The 24,283-nt window shown below is 38.4% G+C and overlaps 1 protein-coding gene across 5 annotated transcripts in view; it reads right to left on the minus strand.

The window, feature by feature from the left end:
* Positions 1–559: 559 nt before the first annotated feature.
* The window catches only part of hycc1 (hyccin PI4KA lipid kinase complex subunit 1), an 82,254-nt gene continuing 58,530 nt past the window's right edge, over positions 560–24,283 (minus strand). For 4 of the 5 annotated variants that reach the window (XM_067425379.1, XM_067425381.1, XM_067425380.1 and 1 more), the window contains exon 11: positions 560–2,330. In XM_067425379.1, coding sequence (XP_067281480.1) covers positions 1,765–2,330 — 566 coding nt within the window. In that variant the 3' untranslated portion in view covers positions 560–1,764. Of the gene's footprint in view, positions 2,331–6,556; positions 6,863–24,283 lie in introns of all 5 variants that reach the window. The other variant, XR_010899209.1, reaches the window with a different exon arrangement.

Consider the following 24,283-nt stretch of genomic DNA (forward strand, 5'->3'; position numbering starts at 1 on the left):
GGTATTCTGGTGGCTGTGGCTCTTCCAGCAGGATAATGCTCCTGACACAAAGCACAAATGCTTCAGGAATGGTTTGAGGAGAACAACTAATTTGAGGTGTTGACTTGTCCACCAAATTCCCCAGATCTCAATCCAATCGAGCATCTGTGTGATGTGCTGAACAAACAAGTCCAATCCATGGAGGCCCCACCTCACAGCTTACAGGACTTAAAGGATCTGCTGCTAACATCTTGATTCCAGATACCACAGCACACCTTCAGGGGTCTAGAGGAGTCCATACCTCGATGGGTCAGGGCTGTTTTGCCAGCAAAAGGGGGACCAGCGCAATATTAGGTCATAATGTTATGCCTGATCAGTCTATACTTTTGAGATGTGTTGTATATGCAAGCCTTTAAGTTTATTCGACAACTTATTTCAATTAGAATATATTTTATAATGATGTTTGGAAAAATACAAAGAACTAAATAACTGCATGAATTATAACAATGATTAAATTAAGTAATAAAAAACAACTTTCCAACCCTACAATTTCAAATTACTTATGTACACAGACAATCTCTCGTCAACAAACAGATCATTTTAATACAAAATAAATTCACAGATCACTTTTGTTCAATCATTTAATATCTCAAAACTGTTCAGAGATACATTAAATCTATTTCAATTGAAAGTTGATTAGTAAAACATCCTTTACTATATAAAAATCTAGAGGCATGCTGAAATAGAAATCTTTATTTTCAGAGACTGTAACCGTGTTATTTTTGGATGAAAGGCAAAAATTGTTTTACTTTAGTACAGTAATATTTACAATTCACAACAAAATATTCACATTCTCAAAATAATCTGAATACGGACACAACCACTGTTATTGATGACCCACTTCAAATTAAAAACACAAATCATTATGACCAGAAATATGTCATTTGTCAATGAGATGTCTTCTTAAAATATATATATATAATAATAATAATATTAATAATAATAATAAAAACAGACAAATATTGATGCAACAGCACAGTGCACCAATAAAAAAAGAAGAAAATATGCTATAATTAGTCCAAGAAAAAAAAAAAACATTGATTTCTCTTTCATTTTTATTATGAAGAAATGATTTCTGGCTTATAATCACACTGTTTATGGGTCTCTGCATTGAAAGCATGACATCAGCTGCTGAAATCCCATAATACCGTTCATCCATCTGTGTGTCACAGCATCTCTTATGGCCTTACGCATCCTCACAAACAATACGCATATTGCTTTTCAAATACCGCATGAAAACCGATGTAAACGAAGACGACTACGGTTTAGTGTTGGTGTCTAACTCCACCAGATTCTTCCAGTCATCGAGCGCCAAAAATCCCATGGAAACAGTGTGAAGTGATGGCTTCGGTTCAAGCCCAGTGCATGCTGGGATACAAAGAGGAGAGGAAGAGCTGCAGAAGAGCACACGTCGAAATCACACACACTAATCTCTCGCGTGACCCTTTCTCAAACGCTCCCGGAACAGATACAGCATTAAAAGTCCACAGTACAGCTCATTATCACGTGTAAACTTCATGGATCGACTTCATACCTCGAAGAACAAACTGGGGAAAAAAAGTTAAAGTTCGGTTTTAAAAACACTTACTTCAAAAATACATGACTTTGGTAATCATACACAACTGACAAAAAAGAAAACAAATATTTAAACAGACAGACTTCCTGTAAGGTGCCGTTTTGTGCCACGTCTGTGTGTGTTAGAGTCGCATTACTGTAGTCAGAGGGTCACAGGTCAGAGGTCACGTGGATACTGATGGTGGGCGAACGCTGCCGATGCTGGTGGGCGGGACTTAGGTGCTCCAAATAGGCCACGCCCTCGTCTTGCAGGCCACCGTCAGGAACGTGATTGGACGTGGGGCTGGCCGCGCGGCTGGACGGCTGGTTGCCGCCGGTGAACACGTTGCTGACCTGCTCGAAAGAGCGCGAGAAGACGGCGCTGGCGGTGCGCGACAGGCTGAGCGCGCCGCTCTTGGGCACCGATTGGCTGGCCGTCAGCGTCAGGCGTTTGAGTGACAGGAGCTCCAGGTTCTCGCTCATGGCGCGGACGGCCGCCTGCTTGCGCGTGAGCTGGTCCATGCCCGTGGCCGCGTCCTTCTCTTTATCCTTGTCTTTGCTGGAGCGGCCCGTCAGGCGGCGCAGACCCTTCCCAGCGGGCTTGGCGGCCGCGCCGGCGCTGTTGCTGATCACGATGGTCGGCGGGCTGGCCTGACCCCCGGACGCCTGCGTGCAGATGCCCTCGTCCACCTCCGCGATCTCCGTCAGCTCATCCGGGGAACCCAAATCCACTGCGTCTGGAAGAGGAAACAACACACATTTACACAAACCCTAAACAACTAAAAATGTGTACACAAACATTTCCTAGAGTCGCCCTGCATCAGATTTGCTTAATTAAATCCAATTGTTTCTAACTCATTTTGGGTTTCTGCTGATTGCAAAAAGTCTGTTTGTATCTTAATCATAAAATATGATATGCATTTCAGAGCATTTTTGCTTTTGACATCAGGTCATTGATCACAGGAAAGATGCCACAACTATCTGTTCAGTTCTCAGCTGATCTCCACAAGTATGACATCATTTTAGGCCTAATCCTGATCTCAAGGTTAGAGGAAAATGCAAACATGACCCGTGAGAGTTTACTATGGAAGCCCATTTCTGATAATAAATAAATTATATATATATATATACAATTCTGATTTCATCAGAATTCTGACTTCTTTACTTTAAAAAAGTGTATTAAGATTATACAAACAACACTTCTGTCACAATTCCCCAGTGTGAGTGCCCGTGATCACCACCAGAGGGCACTCCACCCCGGACTGTCACTCCATCACAAACTACATTACCCATAATCCTTTGCCTAGGACTCATTAGCACTCACTGTTTACACCTGTGTCTCATCACCTCATTACCTCTGCCTATACATATCTTGTTCACTCAGCCATTCAGTGCGAAGTCTTGTTTAGTGTCATAACTGCATTTCTGAGCGTTTCCCTGGTTTCATGTATCTTGGTCTTTGATTTCTTGCCTTCTCTGTGGATTACCCTTTTGCCTGTTCCTTCTGTTTTATTTGCCTTTTCGGACTGCTTGCCTGTGTATGACCTTTTGCGTGTTTTATTGAGATGAGACACAGGTGTAAACAGTGAGTGCTAATGAGTCCTAGGCAAAGGATTATGGGTAATGTAGTTTGTGATGAGTGACAGTCCGGGGTGGAGTGCCCTCTGGTGATGATCACGGGCACTCACACTGGTGAACTTCAGTAAGGGTTTATTAGTTAGCATGATCTAATAATTTAGAACTGCACTTCTACAGCATTATAATCTTTGTTAATGTTAATTTCAACATTTATTAATACATATTATATTATATTATTAGTTAATGCACTGTGAACTAACATGAACAAACAACGAACTGCTGGACTTTTACTAACTAATGTTAACAAAGATGAATAAATACAGTAACAAATGAACTGCTCATTGCTAGTACATCTTTGTTAATACAATAATGTTTACAAATGTAAAAATCATTCGTTTGTTTAAAAGAAAAAACTGATGGAACATTTTTTAAATATCATATTCTCTATATATTATACTGAAGCATAATCAAATAAGGTAATATTAGGCCTTTTTGCAAATCAGCAGGATATTTTTTTTCCAAGATGCATGGCTGTGTAATTAAATGTTGAATTTGTTTTTATTGGTCTCTAATTCCTCCAGATTTTCTATCAAGCCAATTGTTATTGTTATATATATATATATAATAGGTTGAATCTCACAAAGAAATATCCGTGTCATATTCCACCAGAAAAAAAGAACATTTATAGTTTTACTTAGAGAAAAATAAGACCGTTTTCTTCTGATCATTATGATTTAAAAAAAAAAAAAAAAAAAAAAAAAATCACAATTAAGTTAATTTCCCCCTAAATCTCACATTACTGTTCCCTAAAGTAAGGTTTGTGAAAGAAGCGAGCTGTTGTGAAGCTAATAGTTACTTAAATTATAAAAATAAAATAAAATAAATACAATAAATATAAAACACTACACAAAAATGACCATTAACCAACACCAGAGAAATGCTAATGTGTGATAAATTACTGAAATATCAACGTTTCATCTCAGAGGGATGTAATATTTTAGGTCAAAGTGGATCGGCTGATAAAACGTTGGGAATTCCTGCTATAATGAGAAAAAATATTCTTAATGTAATTCAAATGATGTAAGACAGTAATGAAAATAAATAGTCAAAAAATTGGCAATACTGCTTCACAAACGCCATTATACTCTCGTTTTTCATATTACACTAATAAGCATTTCCACCCACATTATAATATGACAGTAATGAGAACGCTGGGGGAAACACACTGAAATATGAGCCGCATAATTCTAGACAGTTTTTGTGAGATTCACCTCATAAACCAGAGGAAGTTTGCAGTGATTCAGGCTTTGAAAAGCACAATCTTGTATAATGATCAGACATTACAAATCTCTTTAAATTGACATGAATGTTTTCAGAAAAGGCTTTTTTTTTTTACCAAAGCAGAAATCAGAGTTCAGAGCATGAGCAGCACACACAGAGGAGAAAACACAGCACTAGAGCTCAAACTCTACAGATATCCTTCCCTAAAGCGGATTCAGGGAATAAAGGACTGTGGAAAAGCAGGAGTTCCAGCAGAGGGAGCTGTTGGCAGGATGGATGTTTTTAGGGAAAAGGAAGGAAGCGTGTGAAATCACTAACCAGAAGCTCTAACTAGAAGACAAAGAGCAGAGCGACAGGAAGTTCAGATGGGGTCTGATACAAAAGTTTTCTGTAGGGATGCACAATATATGGCAGCCATATAGATAACGGACACAATTATGAGGAATCATTTTTCTAATTTGATGGTCTGCAGATGATTATATCAGACGCATCACTTCCTGTCAGTCGTCTCGTCTCTTAGGCATCTAAAGGGAGGTCGTTTCCCTTGGCATCCCAGTGGACAAGTGTTGGGAAAAGAAGGTTTGGTGAATCGCAGATCATTTCCATTATTGGTTAGCTGAGAGTTCAAGAGGTGTGATTGGATGGAAAGCACTCGAAATGGAGAAGAAGAACAAAATCAGAAAAGATGGAGCGAGTTGGCGAATGCGACAGAAATAGACGCAAGAGTGTTAGACACAACATAAACCCAGGGTCAGTGAGAAGATAAGGAGATGATTTGAGGAGACTGAGCCGTAGAGGAACGAGCAGATCAACACAAGCTCCAGCCACAGCGCTTGACGGATCACACTCATCTATCTGTCCTCAACGGGGAAACAACCAGAAATAACACAGATTCATCTGAAGAAAGAATTATATACTTAAACAATTAATCATAAGAATTATATCTAATTGCAATACATCATTTGATATATAATACATATTTAAATAATTATATCCAATTACAATAAATAATTTGATATATAATATATATATACACACCTAATTATAATGATTGTATCAAGTTACATTATATAAAAATACATTATAATAATAAACTTAATTATAATAATTTAATATAATAATTAAACATCATAAATATTTGAATATATAATACATTCATAATAATAATAATATACTTACTTATAATAATTTGATATAATTTGATCTAATTACAATATATAATTTGATTATAATAAATATTTAAATGAATAATAATAATAATACATACAAATGATTACATCTAATTACAATACATAATTTGATATAAAATAAATATTTATTGCCATAAATAATAATATACCTAATAATAATAATAACAACCGTTTCAAATATATACAATATATAATATACAATATTATATACAATATATCATTTAATATATGATAAATAAATTATAATATGCTTAATTATAATAAATAAATTACAATAATCGATTGAATATCATAAATATTTAAATATATAATAAATGAATAATAATAAAAACTTAATTATAATAATTGTATCTTATTACAATATATAATAAATATTTTTATATATTTAGTAGTATTTATTAATATTAATAAAAATAATATACTTAATTATAATAATTGCATCTAATTACAATATATAATTTAATATATAATAAATAAATAATAAGTTGATCTGATGATAATATACTTAATTACAATAGTTTCTGTCTTATTAAAATATATCATTAAATATATGTCAAATTTAAATTAAATTGTAATAAAAAATATAATACAATAATAAATATATATGTGTGCATGTATAGTTTATGTGTATTAATATATTTATTATAATATAATATATATTATAATATATTTTTTATTTTTTTCCCATTGTTGCACTTTGAGATTCTTCGTAATGAAATGTGCGTAATAAATAAAATCTATTATTATTTTTATATTGTATATTCCCCCAGCCCCCTATATGCTGTGGATAGAGCTTGCCGTTGAGCCTGACACATTCCTTCCAGTCAAGCCGAAGTTGCTCGTTGACTCTTTAGGGTTACATAACATTAATATTCAACCACGCTTATCAAGACGCTCCGCCCCACACACAGTACCTCTGGGCCCGAGGGGAGAGGGGAGGGGTGTGCGGGACGAGGGGGTGGGGGGGCTCTAGAACTGAACCCGCCCCGCGGAGGGCGTCCCGTCCTCTAGGTGCCTCCGCACGGACTTCTGCCTCCTGACCTCTTGACCTCTAGGGTCGACCCCCACCTCTGTGGCGCCCCCTAGCGCCTCCCCCTCCGTCCTGCTGCGAAGAGCCTCTCCGTTGGCCAGGCGCTCCCCGCTGACCCCCGTTACGCTAATCTCAGGGATGGGGCCCGTCGGGCAGGAGTCAGGGGAGTCTACACTGTCCTCCTGAGACTCTGAGACACACACACACACACACACACACACACGGACATGCATGACGACTGACGTGATGTGACATACATGGAAATAAAATCTGAAACATCTCAAGACAAACATAAACAGTTTTAAAATGATAAGATAAAAATAGACAATGACAATGAAATGACAATGAAATGAAAGCGACTCCCAAAATGCACTTCACAATTGTGATACTATTTTGAATTATATTATTATTATTAAATATTATAAAATTATAATTACAGTTAAAACAAGCAGCAATTCCGGGGCCAAGCGCAAAGAAGAAAATGAGGCATGCCAGCATGGCTGGAAGTGACCAGCTGCAAAAATGCACAGTTTGGTGTCAATATGTCAAAACATTGCAGAGATACAACCTTAAGAGTCATTTTGGCATCGTGCCTCAGCGCAAAGAAGAAAATGAGACATGCCAGCATGGCTGGGAGTGACCAGCTGCAAAAATGAACCATTAAAGACCTATTAACATAAGCTGAAGCAAAAAAGACATACAATTATACATAAAGTTAAAAATTAATAATGTATCACTTTTTACCTATAGGTGGCGCTGTGACCAAATGAATGTGGTGTGGTCAGGGTGAGATAACAATGACACATGCACAGTTTGCTGTCAATATGTCAAAACATTGCAGAGATACAACCTTAAGAGTCATTTTGGCATCATGCCTCAGCTTCGTCGCTGTGTTAAACAAAAACTATTTAATCTATTGATGTGAAATCAATAACTTTGTGTCGGGATGGGCTGAAGATGATACGAGTCAATTTTGGTGAAAATCGGACAAACGGCCTAGGAGGAGTTTGAAAAAGTAGGTTTTTAACTTATAACAAGATGGAGGAGAGGACGTTTTACCAAATATGGCAAAATTGATATCTATGTTCTCAGCAGTAGCCAAGGAATGTATTATGACCAGTTTCATCATAATAGGTTAATTTATTCAAAAGTTATTAGCCTTAGTGTAAATTTTGTTATACATTTTGACCACAAGGTGGCACTGCCCCGAAACTTTTTGAGCACCTTCAGGGCATGGTGCAGAAGACACATAACAAGTTGCGTAACGATATGCTAATGCATTCGTAAAATACAGCATTTTTAGACAAAATTCAAAATGGCAGACGCCCAAAATGGGTGATACGGGATAATTGGATATTTATCGACTCGGCATGATGTCCCGAATCTAACAAGACCACTTTTATGATTTTTGGAAAAACCCATCAGAAGTTATAAGCCAAAATAGGCATTTTTTGTATCTCCGGACCAGTAGGTGGCACTGCACCGAAATGCTGCAGATCACTTCAAGTCATGCTCGTGAGGACATGTACCAAGTTTGGGTTGAATACGATAAAGCATTGCAGAGATACAGCCTTAAGAATATTTTTGCAACTGCTACGTAAAATTTGTTTGCGCATTTATCAAAAACGATTCGACTAATCAACTTGACTTTAATAACTTTTTGTTGGCATGGTCTGAAGATGATCTGGATCAATTTTCGTGAAAATCAGAGCAACGGCCTAGGAGGAGTTCGAAAAAGTAGCTTTTTTGAAAAATTCAAAATGGCGGGAAAATTTTCATGACGGAAAATGACGTCATATGGTGCAATCGAATCGGCTTGAGCCAAGGAATCAAGGGAAAAAAGAATTTTGTTTCTAGCCCTTATGGTTCAAAAGTTATTAGCATAAACATAAGTGCAACTTTGGACAGGCGGTGGCGCTAGAGGGATTGAATTGGAGACTCAAAATTGGCTATAATGACAGATGGGACTGTCCTCTAACTGTGTGCCAAATTTCACAACTTTTTACCACACGGTTCTATGGGCTGCCATAGACTCAAGAGCGGAAGAAGAATAATAATAATAAATATAGCTGCAAGCAGCCATTATCGGGGCCAAGCGCAAAGAAGAAGACAAGACATGCCAGCATGGCTGGAAGTCTCAAGCCAACTGCAACAATGAGCCATTAAGGACCTATTAAGTTGATTTTAGGCAAAATAGCAGTAAAATTTTAAATACAGTCAATAATAATGGTTTAATGGTTTATCACTTTCGACCAATAGGTGTCACTGTTACGAAACTGATGTGGTTTAGTCAGATTGAGATGACAATGACACATGCAAAGTTTGGTGTCAATATGTCAAAGCATTGCAGAGATACAGCCTCAAGAGTCATTTTTGCATCATGGCTCAACTCTGTTGCAGTGGTATATGAAAACTGTTTTGTCTATCAATCCGAAATCCATAACTATTTGTCAGCATGGTCTGAAGACGATACGGATCAATTTTGGTGAAAATCGGACAAACGGTCTAGGATGAGTTTGAAAAAGTAGATTTTTAACAAATAACAAGATGGAGCACAGATATGTTTGCAAAATATGGCAAAATTGGTATCTATCTTCTCGGCATGAGCCAATGAATGTATTATGACCAGTCTCATTACAATAGGCTAATTTAATCAAAAGTTATTAGCATTTTTGTACATTTTATTACAACTTTTGACCACAAGGTGGCGCTGCCCCGAAACTTTTTGAATATCTTCGGGACATAGAGCGGAAGACACATACCGAGTTTTGTAATGATACACTAGTGCATTCTTAAATTATAGCATTAGCATTTTAAACCGTAATACTGCATTGAAGTCAATGGGAATTTCATGTTTTGTTTTATTATAGCGCCACCAAGAGGCACAATCCCACCAATTTTTTTATGTGTCCTCGTAGTGAGCCCATACATATGTGTGTCAAGTTTGGTGAAAATATTTCATTTTGTTTTGGAGTTATAGACATTTATATGAAAAAACACGTAAAAAATGACTGACACCTGACTTTGATTGGATTTTACTACCCCTTACTATCAATATTTTGAGATTTGGGCATTAGCGTATAGCTATCGACCTATGTTTCCGAACTTCTGAGGCTGGTTTCGTCTCGATCGGACTAGCGGTTTCGAAGATATCAGCAAATGTTTTTTAAGCACTAAATTACAACTCTGCGCAAACCATATGCCGAAACCTGGCAAGTCTGGTATCGTTGGAGTCGGCAAGGATTCAGGAGACCAAAAAACACACTCCCATCAAAATATGTCAACCACACCCAAAGTTATAAGCGTTTGAAAAAAAAAATTCTCCACTAGGTGGCGCTGTTTCGAAACTTCTCAGGCTACTTCAGGGCATCGTGGTGATGACCCATACCAAGTTTCATAACAATCTGTTCATGCGTTCATAAAATACAGCATTTTTGCACATAATTCAAAATGGCCGACATCCAAAATGGCCGACATGGTAAAATTGGATATCAGTCGACTCGGCATGACGCCCTGAATCTAATGAGACCAATTTTATGATTTTTGGATAAACGGTTCAGAAGTTATAAGCCAAAATAGGCATTTTTCGTATCTCCGGACAGGTAGGTGGCGCTGCGCCGAAACGCTGCATGTTGCTTCAAGTCATGCTTGTGATGACATGTACCAAGGTTGGTTTGAATACGATAAAGCGTTGCGGAGATATAGCCTTTAGTGTGTTTTTGCAACCTCCACGTAAAATTTGTTTGTGCGTTTATTGAAAACGATTGGACGAATCAACTTGAATTCCATAACTTTTTGTCAACATGCTCTGAAGATGATCTGTTTCAATTTTCGTGAAAATCGGAGCAACGGCCTAGGAGGAGTTCGAAAAAGTAGGTTTTTCAGAAAATTCAAAATGGCGGGAAAATTTGCATACCGGAAAATGACATCATAGGGTGAAATCGAATCGGCTTGAGCCAAGGAATCCGATGAAAAAAGAATTTTGTTTCTAGCCCTTAGGGGTCAAAAGTTATAAGCATAAATATGAGTGAAACTTTGGACAGGTGGTGGCGCTAGAGGGATTGAGTTAGAGGCACCAAATTTGCTATAGTGACAGCTCAGACTGGCCTCTATGAGTGTGCCAAATTTCACAACTTTTTACCATACGGTTCTATGGGCTGCCAGAGACTCCTATGGCGGAAGAAGAAGCAGAATAATAAATATAGCTGCAAGCAGCCATTATCGGGGCCAAGCGCAAAGAAGAAGACAAGACATGCCAGCATGGCTGGAAGTCTCAAGCCAACTGCAACAATGAGCCATTAAGGACCTATTAAGTTGATTTTAGGCAAAATAGCAGTCAAATTTTAAATACAGTCAATAATAATGTGGTTTAGTCAGATTGAGATGACAATGACACATGCAAAGTTTGGTGTCAATATGTCAAAGCATTGCAGAGATACAGCCTCAAGAGTAATTTTTGCATCATGGCTCAACTCTGTTGCAGTGGTATATGAAAACTGTTTTGTCTATCAATCCGAAATCCATAAGTATTTGTCAGCATGGTCTGAAGACGATACGGATCAATTTTGGTGAAAATCGGACAAACGGTCTAGGATGAGTTTGAAAAAGTAGATTTTTAACAAATAACAAGATGGAGCACAGATATGTTTGCAAAATATGGCAAAATTGGTATCTATCTTCTCGGCATGAGCCAATGAATGTATTATGACCAGTCTCATTACAATAGGCTAATTTAATCAAAAGTTATTAGCATTTTTGTACATTTTATTACAACTTTTGACCACAAGGTGGCGCTGCCCCGAAACTTTTTGAATATCTTCGGGACATAGAGCGGAAGACACATACCGAGTTTTGTAACGATACACTAGTGCATTCTTAAATTATAGCATTAGCATTTTAAACCGTAATACTGCATTGAAGTCAATGGGAATTTCATGTTTTGTTTTATTATAGCGCCACCAAGAGGCACAATCCCACCAATTTTTTTATGTGTCCTCGTAGTGAGCCCATACATATGTGTGTCAAGTTTGGTGAAAATATTTCATTTTGTTTTGGAGTTATAGACATTTATATGAAAAAACACGTAAAAAATGACTGACACCTGACTTTGATTGGATTTTACTACCCCTTACTATCAATATTTTGAGATTTGGGCATTAGCGTATAGCTATCGACCTATGTTTCCGAACTTCTGAGGCTGGTTTCGTCTCGATCGGACTAGCGGTTTCGAAGATATCAGCAAATGTTTTTTAAGCACTAAATTACAACTCTGCGCAAACCATATGCCGAAACCTGGCAAGTCTGGTATCGTTGGAGTCGGCAAGGATTCAGGAGACCAAAAAACACACTCCCATCAAAATATGTCAACCACACCCAAAGTTATAAGCGTTTGAAAAAAAAAATTCTCCACTAGGTGGCGCTGTTTCGAAACTTCTCAGGCTACTTCAGGGCATCGTGGTGATGACCCATACCAAGTTTCATAACAATCTGTTCATGCGTTCATAAAATACAGCATTTTTGCACATAATTCAAAATGGCCGACATCCAAAATGGCCGACATGGTAAAATTGGATATCAGTCGACTCGGCATGACGCCCTGAATCTAATGAGACCAATTTTATGATTTTTGGATAAACGGTTCAGAAGTTATAAGCCAAAATAGGCATTTTTCGTATCTCCGGACAGGTAGGTGGCGCTGCGCCGAAACGCTGCATGTTGCTTCAAGTCATGCTTGTGATGACATGTACCAAGGTTGGTTTGAATACGATAAAGCGTTGCGGAGATATAGCCTTTAGTGTGTTTTTGCAACCTCCACGTAAAATTTGTTTGTGCGTTTATTGAAAACGATTGGACGAATCAACTTGAATTCCATAACTTTTTGTCAACATGCTCTGAAGATGATCTGTTTCAATTTTCGTGAAAATCGGAGCAACGGCCTAGGAGGAGTTCGAAAAAGTAGGTTTTTCAGAAAATTCAAAATGGCGGGAAAATTTGCATACCGGAAAATGACATCATAGGGTGAAATCGAATCGGCTTGAGCCAAGGAATCCGATGAAAAAAGAATTTTGTTTCTAGCCCTTAGGGGTCAAAAGTTATAAGCGTAAATATGAGTGAAACTTTGGACAGGTGGTGGCGCTAGAGGGATTGAGTTAGAGGCACCAAATTTGCTATAGTGACAGCTCAGACTGGCCTCTATGAGTGTGCCAAATTTCACAACTTTTTACCATACGGTTCTATGGGCTGCCAGAGACTCCTATGGCGGAAGAAAAAGAAAAAGAAGAAGAAGAAGAAGAAGAAGAAGAAGAAGAAGAAGCAGAATAATAATAATAGGAACACTAACAATTTCAATAGGTGCCTCCGCACCTTCGGTGCTTGGCCCCTAAATATAGCTGCAAGCAGCCATTATCGGGGCCAAGCGCAAAGAAGAAGACAAGACATGCCAGCATGGCTGGAAGTCTCAAGCCAACTGCAACAATGAGCCATTAAGGACCTATTAAGTTGATTTTAGGCAAAATAGCAGTCAAATTTTAAATACAGTCAATAATAATGGTTTAATGGTTTATCACTTTCGACCAATAGGTGTCACTGTTACGAAACTGATGTGGTTTAGTCAGATTGAGATGACAATGACACATGCAAAGTTTGGTGTCAATATGTCAAAGCATTGCAGAGATACAGCCTCAAGAGTAATTTTTGCATCATGGCTCAACTCTGTTGCAGTGGTATATGAAAACTGTTTTGTCTATCAATCCGAAATCCATAACTATTTGTCAGCATGGTCTGAAGACGATACGGATCAATTTTGGTGAAAATCGGACAAACGGTCTAGGATGAGTTTGAAAAAGTAGATTTTTAACAAATAACAAGATGGAGCACAGATATGTTTGCAAAATATGGCAAAATTGGTATCTATCTTCTCGGCATGAGCCAATGAATGTATTATGACCAGTCTCATTACAATAGGCTAATTTAATCAAAAGTTATTAGCATTTTTGTACATTTTATTACAACTTTTGACCACAAGGTGGCGCTGCCCCGAAACTTTTTGAATATCTTCGGGACATAGAGCGGAAGACACATACCGAGTTTTGTAATGATACACTAGTGCATTCTTAAATTATAGCATTAGCATTTTAAACCGTAATACTGCATTGAAGTCAATGGGAATTTCATGTTTTGTTTTATTATAGCGCCACCAAGAGGCACAATCCCACCAATTTTTTTATGTGTCCTCGTAGTGAGCCCATACATATGTGTGTCAAGTTTGGTGAAAATATTTCATTTTGTTTTGGAGTTATAGACATTTATATGAAAAAACACGTAAAAAATGACTGACACCTGACTTTGATTGGATTTTACTACCCCTTACTATCAATATTTTGAGATTTGGGCATTAGCGTATAGCTATCGACCTATGTTTCCGAACTTCTGAGGCTGGTTTCGTCTCGATCGGACTAGCGGTTTCGAAGATATCAGCAAATGTTTTTTAAGCACTAAATTACAACTCTGCGCAAACCATATGCCGAAACCTGGCAAGTCTGGTATCGTTGGAGTCGGCAAGGATTCAGGAGACCAAAAAACACACTCCCATCAAAATATGTCAACCACACCCAAAGTTATAAGCGTTTGAAAAAAAAAATTCTCCACTAGGTGGCGCTGTTTCGAAACTTCTCAGGCTACTTCAGGGCATCGTGGTGATGACCCATACCAAGTTTCATAACAATCCGTTCATGCGTTCATAAAATACAGCATTTTTGCACATAATTCAAAATGGCCGACATCCAAAATGGCCGACATGGTAAAATTGGATATCAGTCGACTCGGCATGACGCCCTGAATCTAATGAGACCAATTTTATGATTTTTGGATAAACGGTTCAGAAGTTATAAGCCAAAATAGGCATTTTTCGTATCTCCGGACAGGTAGGTGGCGCTGCGCCGAAACGCTGCATGTTGCTTCAAGTTATGCTTGTGATGACATGTACCAAGGTTGGTTTGAATACGATAAAGCGTTGCGGAGATATAGCCTTTAGTGTGTTTTTGCAACCTCCACGTAAAATTTGTTTGTGCGTTTATTGAAAACGATTGGACGAATCAACTTGAATTCCATAACTTTTTGTCAACATGCTCTGAAGATGATCTGTTTCAATTTTCGTGAAAATCAGAGCAACGGCCTAGGAGGAGTTCGAAAAAGTAGGTTTTTCAGAAAATTCAAAATGGCGGGAAAATTTGCATACCGGAAAATGACATCATAGGGTGAAATCGAATCGGCTTGAGCCAAGGAATCCGATGAAAAAAGAATTTTGTTTCTAGCCCTTAGGGGTCAAAAGTTATAAGCATAAATATGAGTGAAACTTTGGACAGGTGGTGGCGCTAGAGGGATTGAGTTAGAGGCACCAAATTTGCTATAGTGACAGCTCAGACTGGCCTCTATGAGTGTGCCAAATTTCACAACTTTTTACCATACGGTTCTATGGGCTGCCAGAGACTCCTATGGCGGAAGAAAAAGAAAAAGAAGAAGAAGAAGAAGAAGCAGAATAATAATAATAGGAACACTAACAATTTCAATAGGTGCCTCCGCACCTTCGGTGCTTGGCCCCTAACAAGCAGCCATTATCGGGGCCAAGCGCAAAGAAGAAGACAAGACATGCCAGCATGGCTGGAAGTCTCAAGCCAACTGCAACAATGAGCCATTAAGGACCTATTAAGTTGATTTTAGGCAAAATAGCAGTCAAATTTTAAATACAGTCAATAATAATGGTTTAATGGTTTATCACTTTCGACCAATAGGTGTCACTGTTACGAAACTGATGTGGTTTAGTCAGATTGAGATGACAATGACACATGCAAAGTTTGGTGTCAATATGTCAAAGCATTGCAGAGATACAGCCTCAAGAGTAATTTTTGCATCATGGCTCAACTCTGTTGCAGTGGTATATGAAAACTGTTTTGTCTATCAATCCGAAATCCATAACTATTTGTCAGCATGGTCTGAAGACGATACGGATCAATTTTGGTGAAAATCGGACAAACGGTCTAGGATGAGTTTGAAAAAGTAGGTTTTTAACAAATAACAAGACGGAGGACAGATAGGTTTGCAAAATATGGCACAATTGGTATCCATGTTCTCGGCATGAGCCATTGACTGTATTATGACCAGTTTCATTACAATGGGTTAATTTAATCAAAAGTTATTCGCATTTCTGTACATTTTATTACAACTTTTGACCACAAGGTGGCGCTACCCCGAAACTTTTTGAGTATCTTCAGGACATGGAGCGGAAGACACATACCGAGTTTTGTAACGATACGCTAATGCATTCTTAAATTATAGCATTAGCATTTTAAACCATAATACTGCATTGAAGTCAATGGGAATTTCATGTTTTGTTTTATTATAGCGCCACCAAGAGGCACAATCCCACCAATTTTTTTATGTGTCCTCATAGTGAGCCCATACATATGTGTGTCAAGTTTGGTGAAAATATCTCATTTTGTTTTGGAGTTACAGACATTTATATGAAAAAACACGTAAAAAAGGACTGACACCTGACTTTGATTGGATTTTACTACCCCTTACTATCAATATTTTGAGATTTGGGCATTAGCGTATAGCTATCGACCTATGTTTCCGAACTTCTGAGGCTGGTTTCGTCTCGATCGGACTAGCGGTTTCGAAGATATCAGCAAATGTTTTTTAAGCACTAAATTACAACTCTGCGCAAACCATATGCCGAAACCTGGCAAGTCTGGTATCGTTGGAGTCGGCAAGGATTCAGGAGACCAAAAAACACACTCCCATCAAAATATGTCAACCACACCCAAAGTTATAAGCGTTTGAAAAAAAAAATTCTCCACTAGGTGGCGCTGTTTCGAAACTTCTCAGGCTACTTCAGGGCATCGTGGTGATGACCCATACCAAGTTTCATAACAATCTGTTCATGCGTTCATAAAATACAGCATTTTTGCACATAATTCAAAATGGCCGACATCCAAAATGGCCGACATGGTAAAATTGGATATCAGTCGACTCGGCATGACGCCCTGAATCTAATGAGACCAATTTTATGATTTTTGGATAAACGGTTCAGAAGTTATAAGCCAAAATAGGCATTTTTCGTATCTCCGGACAGGTAGGTGGCGCTGCGCCGAAACGCTGCATGTTGCTTCAAGTCATGCTTGTGATGACATGTACCAAGGTTGGTTTGAATACGATAAAGCGTTGCGGAGATATAGCCTTTAGTGTGTTTTTGCAACCTCCACGTAAAATTTGTTTGTGCGTTTATTGAAAACGATTGGACGAATCAACTTGAATTCCATAACTTTTTGTCAACATGCTCTGAAGATGATCTGTTTCAATTTTCGTGAAAATCGGAGCAACGGCCTAGGAGGAGTTCGAAAAAGTAGGTTTTTCAGAAAATTCAAAATGGCGGGAAAATTTGCATACCGGAAAATGACATCATAGGGTGAAATCGAATCGGCTTGAGCCAAGGAATCCGATGAAAAAAGAATTTTGTTTCTAGCCCTTAGGGGTCAAAAGTTATAAGCATAAATATGAGTGAAACTTTGGACAGGTGGTGGCGCTAGAGGGATTGAGTTAGAGGCACCAAATTTGCTATAGTGACAGCTCAGACTGGCCTCTATGAGTGTGCCAAATTTCACAACTTTTTACCATACGGTTCTATGGGCTGCCAGAGACTCCTATGGCGGAAGAAGAAGCAGAATAATAATAATAGGAACACTAACGATTTCAATAGGTGCCTCCGCACCTTCGGTGCTTGGCCCCTAAATATAGCTGCAAGCAGCAATTCCGGGGCCAAGCGCAAAGAAGAAAATGAGACATGCCAGCATGGCCGGAAGTGACCAGCTGCAAAAATGCACAGTTTGGTGTCAAAATGTCAAAACATTGCAGAGATACAACCTTAAGAGTCATTTTGGCATCGTGCCTCAGCGCAAAGAAGAAAATGACACATGCCAGCATGGCTGGGAGTGACCAGCTGCAAAAATGAACCATTAAAGACCTATTAACATAAGCTGAGGCAAAAAAGATATACAATTATACATAAAGTTACAAATTAATTATGTATCACTTTTTACCTATAGGTGGCGCTGTGACCAAATGAATGTGGTGTGGTCAGGGTGAGATAATGACACATGCACAGTTTGCTGTCAATATGTCAAAACATTGCAGAGATACAACCTTAAGAGTCATTTTGGCATCATGCCTCAGCTTCGTCGCTGTGTTAAACAAAAACTATTTAATCGATTGATGTGAAATCAATAACTTTGTGTCGGGATGGGCTGAAGATGATACGAGTCAATTTTGGTGAAAATCGGACAAACGGCCTAGGAGGAGTTTGAAAAAGTAGGTTTTTAACTAATAACAAGATGGAGGAGAGGACGTTTGACCAAATATGGCAAAATTGATATCTATGTTCTCAGCAGTAGCCAAGGAATGTATTATGACCAGGTTCATCATAATAGGTTAATTTATTCAAAAGGTATTAGCCTTTGTGTAAATTTTGTTATACATTTTGACCACAAGGTGGCACTGCCCCGAAACTTTTTGAGCACCTTCAGGGCATGGTGCAGAAGACACATAACAAGTTTCGTAACGATATGCTAATGCATTCATAAAATACAGCATTTTTAGACAAAATTCAAAATGGCCGACGCCCAAAATGGGTAAAACGGGATAATTGGATATCTATCGACTCGGCATGATGTCCCGAATCTAACAAGACCACTTTTATGATTTTTGGAAAAACCCATCAGAAGTTATAAGCCAAAATAGCCATTTTTTGTATCTCCGGACCAGTAGGTGGCACTGCACCGAAATGCTGCAGATCACTTCAAGTCATGCTCATGATGACATGTACCAAGTTTGGGTTGAATATGATAAAGCATTGCAGAGATACTGCCTTAAGAGTATTTTTGCAACTGCTACGTAAAATTTGTTTGCGCATTTATCAAAAACGATTCGACGAATCAACTTGACTTTAATAACTTTTTGTTGGCATGGTCTGAAGATGATCTGGTTCAATTTTCGTGAAAATCAGAGCAACGGCCTAGGAGGAGTTCGAAAAAGTAGCTTTTTTGGAAAATTCAAAATGGCGGGAAAATTTTCATGACGGAAAATGACGTCATAGGGTGCAATCGAATCGGCTTGATCCAAGGAATCAAAGGAAAAAAGAATTTTGTTCCTAGCTATTATGGTTCAAAAGTTATTAGCATAAACATAAGTGCAACTTTGGACAGGTGGTGGCGCTAGAGGGATTGAATTGGAGACTCAAAATTTGCTATAGTGACAGATGGGACTGTCCTCTATCTGTGTGCCAAATTTCACAACTTTTTACCATACGGTTCTATGGGCTGCCATAGACTCAAGAGCGGAAGAAGAATAATAATAATAAATATAGCTGCAAGCAGCCATTATCGGGGCCAAGCGCAAAGAAGAAGACAAGACATGCCAGCATGGCTGGAAGTCTCAAGCCAACTGCAACAATGAGCCATTAAGGACCTATTAAGTTGATTTTAGGCAAAATAGCAGTCAAATTTTAAATACAGTCAATAATAATGGTTTAATGGTTTATCACTTTCGACCAATAGGTGTCACTGTTACGAAACTGATGTGGTTTAGTCAGATTGAGATGACAATGACACATGCAAAGTTTGGTGTCAATATGTCAAAGCATTGCAGAGATACAGCCTCAAGAGTCATTTTTGCATCATGGCTCAACTCTGTTGCAGTGGTATATGAAAACTGTTTTGTCTATCAACATGAAATCCATAACTATTTGTCGGCATGGTCTAAAGACGATACGGTTCAATTTTGGTGAAAATCGGACAAACGGTCTAGGATGAGTTTGAAAAAGTAGGTTTTTAACAAATAACAAGACGGAGGACAGATAGGTTTGCAAAATATGGCACAATTGGTATCCATGTTCTCGGCATGAGCCATTGACTGTATTATGACCAGTTTCATTACAATGGGTTAATTTAATCAAAAGTTATTCGCATTTCTGTACATTTTATTACAACTTTTGACCACAAGGTGGCGCTACCCCGAAACTTTTTGAGTATCTTCAGGACATGGAGCGGAAGACACATACCGAGTTTTGTAACGATACGCTAATGCATTCGTAAATTATAGCATTAGCATTTTAAACCATAATACTGCATTGAAGTCAATGGGAATTTCATGTTTTGTTTTATTATAGCGCCACCAAGAGGCACAATCCCACCAATTTTTTTATGTGTCCTCATAGTGAGCCCATACATATGTGTGTCAAGTTTGGTGAAAATATCTCATTTTGTTTTGGAGTTATAGACATTTATATGAAAAAACACGTAAAAAAGGACTGACACCTGACTTTGATTGGATTTTACTACCCCTTACTATCAATATTTTGAGATTTGGGCATTAGCGTATAGCTATCGACCTATGTTTCCGAACTTCTGAGGCTGGTTTCGTCTCGATCGGACTAGCGGTTTCGAAGATATCAGCAAATGTTTTTTAAGCACTAAATTACAACTCTGCGCAAACCATATGCCGAAACCTGGCAAGTCTGGTATCGTTGGAGTCGGCAAGGATTCAGGAGACCAAAAAACACACTCCCATCAAAATATGTCAACCACACCCAAAGTTATAAGCGTTTGAAAAAAAAAATTCTCCACTAGGTGGCGCTGTTTCGAAACTTCTCAGGCTACTTCAGGGCATCGTGGTGATGACCCATACCAAGTTTCATAACAATCTGTTCATGCGTTCATAAAATACAGCATTTTTGCACATAATTCAAAATGGCCGACATCCAAAATGGCCGACATGGTAAAATTGGATATCAGTCGACTCGGCATGACGCCCTGAATCTAATGAGACCAATTTTATGATTTTTGGATAAACGGTTCAGAAGTTATAAGCCAAAATATGCATTTTTCGTATCTCCGGACCAGTAGGTGGCGCTGCGCCGAAACGCTGCATGTTGCTTCAGGTCATGCTTGTGATGACATGTACCAAGTTTGGTTTGAATACGATAAAGCGTTGCGGAGATATAGCCTTTAGTGTGTTTTTGCAACCTCCACGTAAAATTTGTTTGTGCGTTTATTGAAAACGATTGGACGAATCAACTTGAATTCCATAACTTTTTGTCAACATGCTCTGAAGATGATCTGTTTCAATTTTCGTGAAAATCGGAGCAACGGCCTAGGAGGAGTTCGAAAAAGTAGGTTTTTCAGAAAATTCAAAATGGCGGGAAAATTTGCATACCGGAAAATGACATCATAGGGTGAAATCGAATCGGCTTGAGCCAAGGAATCCGATGAAAAAAGAATTTTGTTTCTAGCCCTTAGGGGTCAAAAGTTATAAGCATAAATATGAGTGAAACTTTGGACAGGTGGTGGCGCTAGAGGGATTGAGTTAGAGGCACCAAATTTGCTATAGTGACAGCTCAGACTGGCCTCTATGAGTGTGCCAAATTTCACAACTTTTTACCATACGGTTCTATGGGCTGCCAGAGACTCCTATGGCGGAAAAAGAAGAAGAATAATAATAATAGGAACACTAACGATTTCAATAGGTGCCTCCGCACCTTCGGTGCTTGGCCCCTAATAAATATAGCTGCAAGCAGCCATTATCGGGGCCAAGCGCAAAGAAGAAGACAAGACATGCCAGCATGGCTGGAAGTCTCAAGCCAACTGCAACAATGAGCCATTAAGGACCTATTAAGTTGATTTTAGGCAAAATAGCAGTCAAATTTTAAATACAGTCAATAATAATGGTTTAATGGTTTATCACTTTCGACCAATAGGTGTCACTGTTACGAAACTGATGTGGTTTAGTCAGATTGAGATGACAATGACACATGCAAAGTTTGGTGTCAATATGTCAAAGCATTGCAGAGATACAGCCTCAAGAGTCATTTTTGCATCATGGCTCAACTCTGTTGCAGTGGTATATGAAAACTGTTTTGTCTATCAATCCGAAATCCATAACTATTTGTCAGCATGGTCTGAAGACGATACGGATCAATTTTGGTGAAAATCGGACAAACGGTCTAGGATGAGTTTGAAAAAGTAGATTTTTAACAAATAACAAGATGGAGCACAGATATGTTTGCAAAATATGGCAAAATTGGTATCTATCTTCTCGGCATGAGCCAATGAATGTATTATGACCAGTCTCATTACAATAGGCTAATTTAATCAAAAGTTATTAGCATTTTTGTACATTTTATTACAACTTTTGACCACAAGGTGGCGCTACCCCGAAACTTTTTGAGTATCTTCAGGACATGGAGCGGAAGACACATACCGAGTTTTGTAACGATACGCTAATGCATTCGTAAATTATAGCATTAGCATTTTAAACCATAATACTGCATTGAAGTCAATGGGAATTTCATGTTTTGTTTTATTATAGCGCCACCAAGAGGCACAATCCCACCAATTTTTTTATGTGTCCTCATAGTGAGCCCATACATATGTGTGTCAAGTTTGGTGAAAATATCTCATTTTGTTTTGGAGTTATAGACATTTATATGAAAAAACACGTAAAAAATGACTGACACCTGACTTTGATTGGATTTTACTACCCCTTACTATCAATATTTTGAGATTTGGGCATTAGCGTATAGCTATCGACCTATGTTTCCGAACTTCTGAGGCTGGTTTCGTCTCGATCGGACTAGCGGTTTCGAAGATATCAGCAAATGTTTTTTAAGCACTAAATTACAACTCTGCGCAAACCATATGCCGAAACCTGGCAAGTCTGGTATCGTTGGAGTCGGCAAGGATTCAGGAGACCAAAAAACACACTCCCATCAAAATATGTCAACCACACCCAAAGTTATAAGCGTTTGAAAAAAAAAATTCTCCACTAGGTGGCGCTGTTTCGAAACTTCTCAGGCTACTTCAGGGCATCGTGGTGATGACCCATACCAAGTTTCATAACAATCTGTTCATGCGTTCATAAAATACAGCATTTTTGCACATAATTCAAAATGGCCGACATCCAAAATGGCCGACATGGTAAAATTGGATATCAGTCGACTCGGCATGACGCCCTGAATCTAATGAGACCAATTTTATGATTTTTGGATAAACGGTTCAGAAGTTATAAGCCAAAATAGGCATTTTTCGTATCTCCGGACAGGTAGGTGGCGCTGCGCCGAAACGCTGCATGTTGCTTCAAGTCATGCTTGTGATGACATGTACCAAGGTTGGTTTGAATACGATAAAGCGTTGCGGAGATATAGCCTTTAGTGTGTTTTTGCAACCTCCACGTAAAATTTGTTTGTGCGTTTATTGAAAACGATTGGACGAATCAACTTGAATTCCATAACTTTTTGTCAACATGCTCTGAAGATGATCTGTTTCAATTTTCGTGAAAATCGGAGCAACGGCCTAGGAGGAGTTCGAAAAAGTAGTTTTTTCAGAAAATTCAAAATGGCGGGAAAATTTGCATACCGGAAAATGACATCATAGGGTGAAATCGAATCGGCTTGAGCCAAGGAATCCGATGAAAAAAGAATTTTGTTTCTAGCCCTTAGGGGTCAAAAGTTATAAGCATAAATATGAGTGAAACTTTGGACAGGTGGTGGCGCTAGAGGGATTGAGTTAGAGGCACCAAATTTGCTATAGTGACAGCTCAGACTGGCCTCTATGAGTGTGCCAAATTTCACAACTTTTTACCATACGGTTCTATGGGCTGCCAGAGACTCCTATGGCGGAAAAAGAAGAAGAAGAAGAAGAAGCAGAATAATAATAATAGGAACACTAACGATTTCAATAGGTGCCTCCGCACCTTCGGTGCTTGGCCCCTAAATATAGCTGCAAGCAGCCATTATCGGGGCCAAGCGCAAAGAAGAAGACAAGACATGCCAGCATGGCTGGAAGTCTCAAGCCAACTGCAACAATGAGCCATTAAGGACCTATTAAGTTGATTTTAGGCAAAATAGCAGTCAAATTTTAAATACAGTCAATAATAATGGTTTAATGGTTTATCACTTTCGACCAATAGGTGTCACTGTTACGAAACTGATGTGGTTTAGTCAGATTGAGATGACAATGACACATGCAAAGTTTGGTGTCAATATGTCAAAGCATTGCAGAGATACAGCCTCAAGAGTAATTTTTGCATCATGGCTCAACTCTGTTGCAGTGGTATATGAAAACTGTTTTGTCTATCAATCCGAAATCCATAACTATTTGTCAGCATGGTCTGAAGACGATACGGATCAATTTTGGTGAAAATCGGACAAACGGTCTAGGATGAGTTTGAAAAAGTAGATTTTTAACAAATAACAAGATGGAGCACAGATATGTTTGCAAAATATGGCAAAATTGGTATCTATCTTCTCGGCATGAGCCAATGAATGTATTATGACCAGTCTCATTACAATAGGCTAATTTAATCAAAAGTTATTAGCATTTTTGTACATTTTATTACAACTTTTGACCACAAGGTGGCGCTGCCCCGAAACTTTTTGAATATCTTCGGGACATAGAGCGGAAGACACATACCGAGTTTTGTAATGATACACTAGTGCATTCTTAAATTATAGCATTAGCATTTTAAACCGTAATACTGCATTGAAGTCAATGGGAATTTCATG

This window comes from Pseudorasbora parva, chromosome 19 (assembly GCF_024679245.1).
Source record: "Pseudorasbora parva isolate DD20220531a chromosome 19, ASM2467924v1, whole genome shotgun sequence".
In the NCBI taxonomy this organism is placed as follows: domain Eukaryota; kingdom Metazoa; phylum Chordata; class Actinopteri; order Cypriniformes; family Gobionidae; genus Pseudorasbora; species Pseudorasbora parva.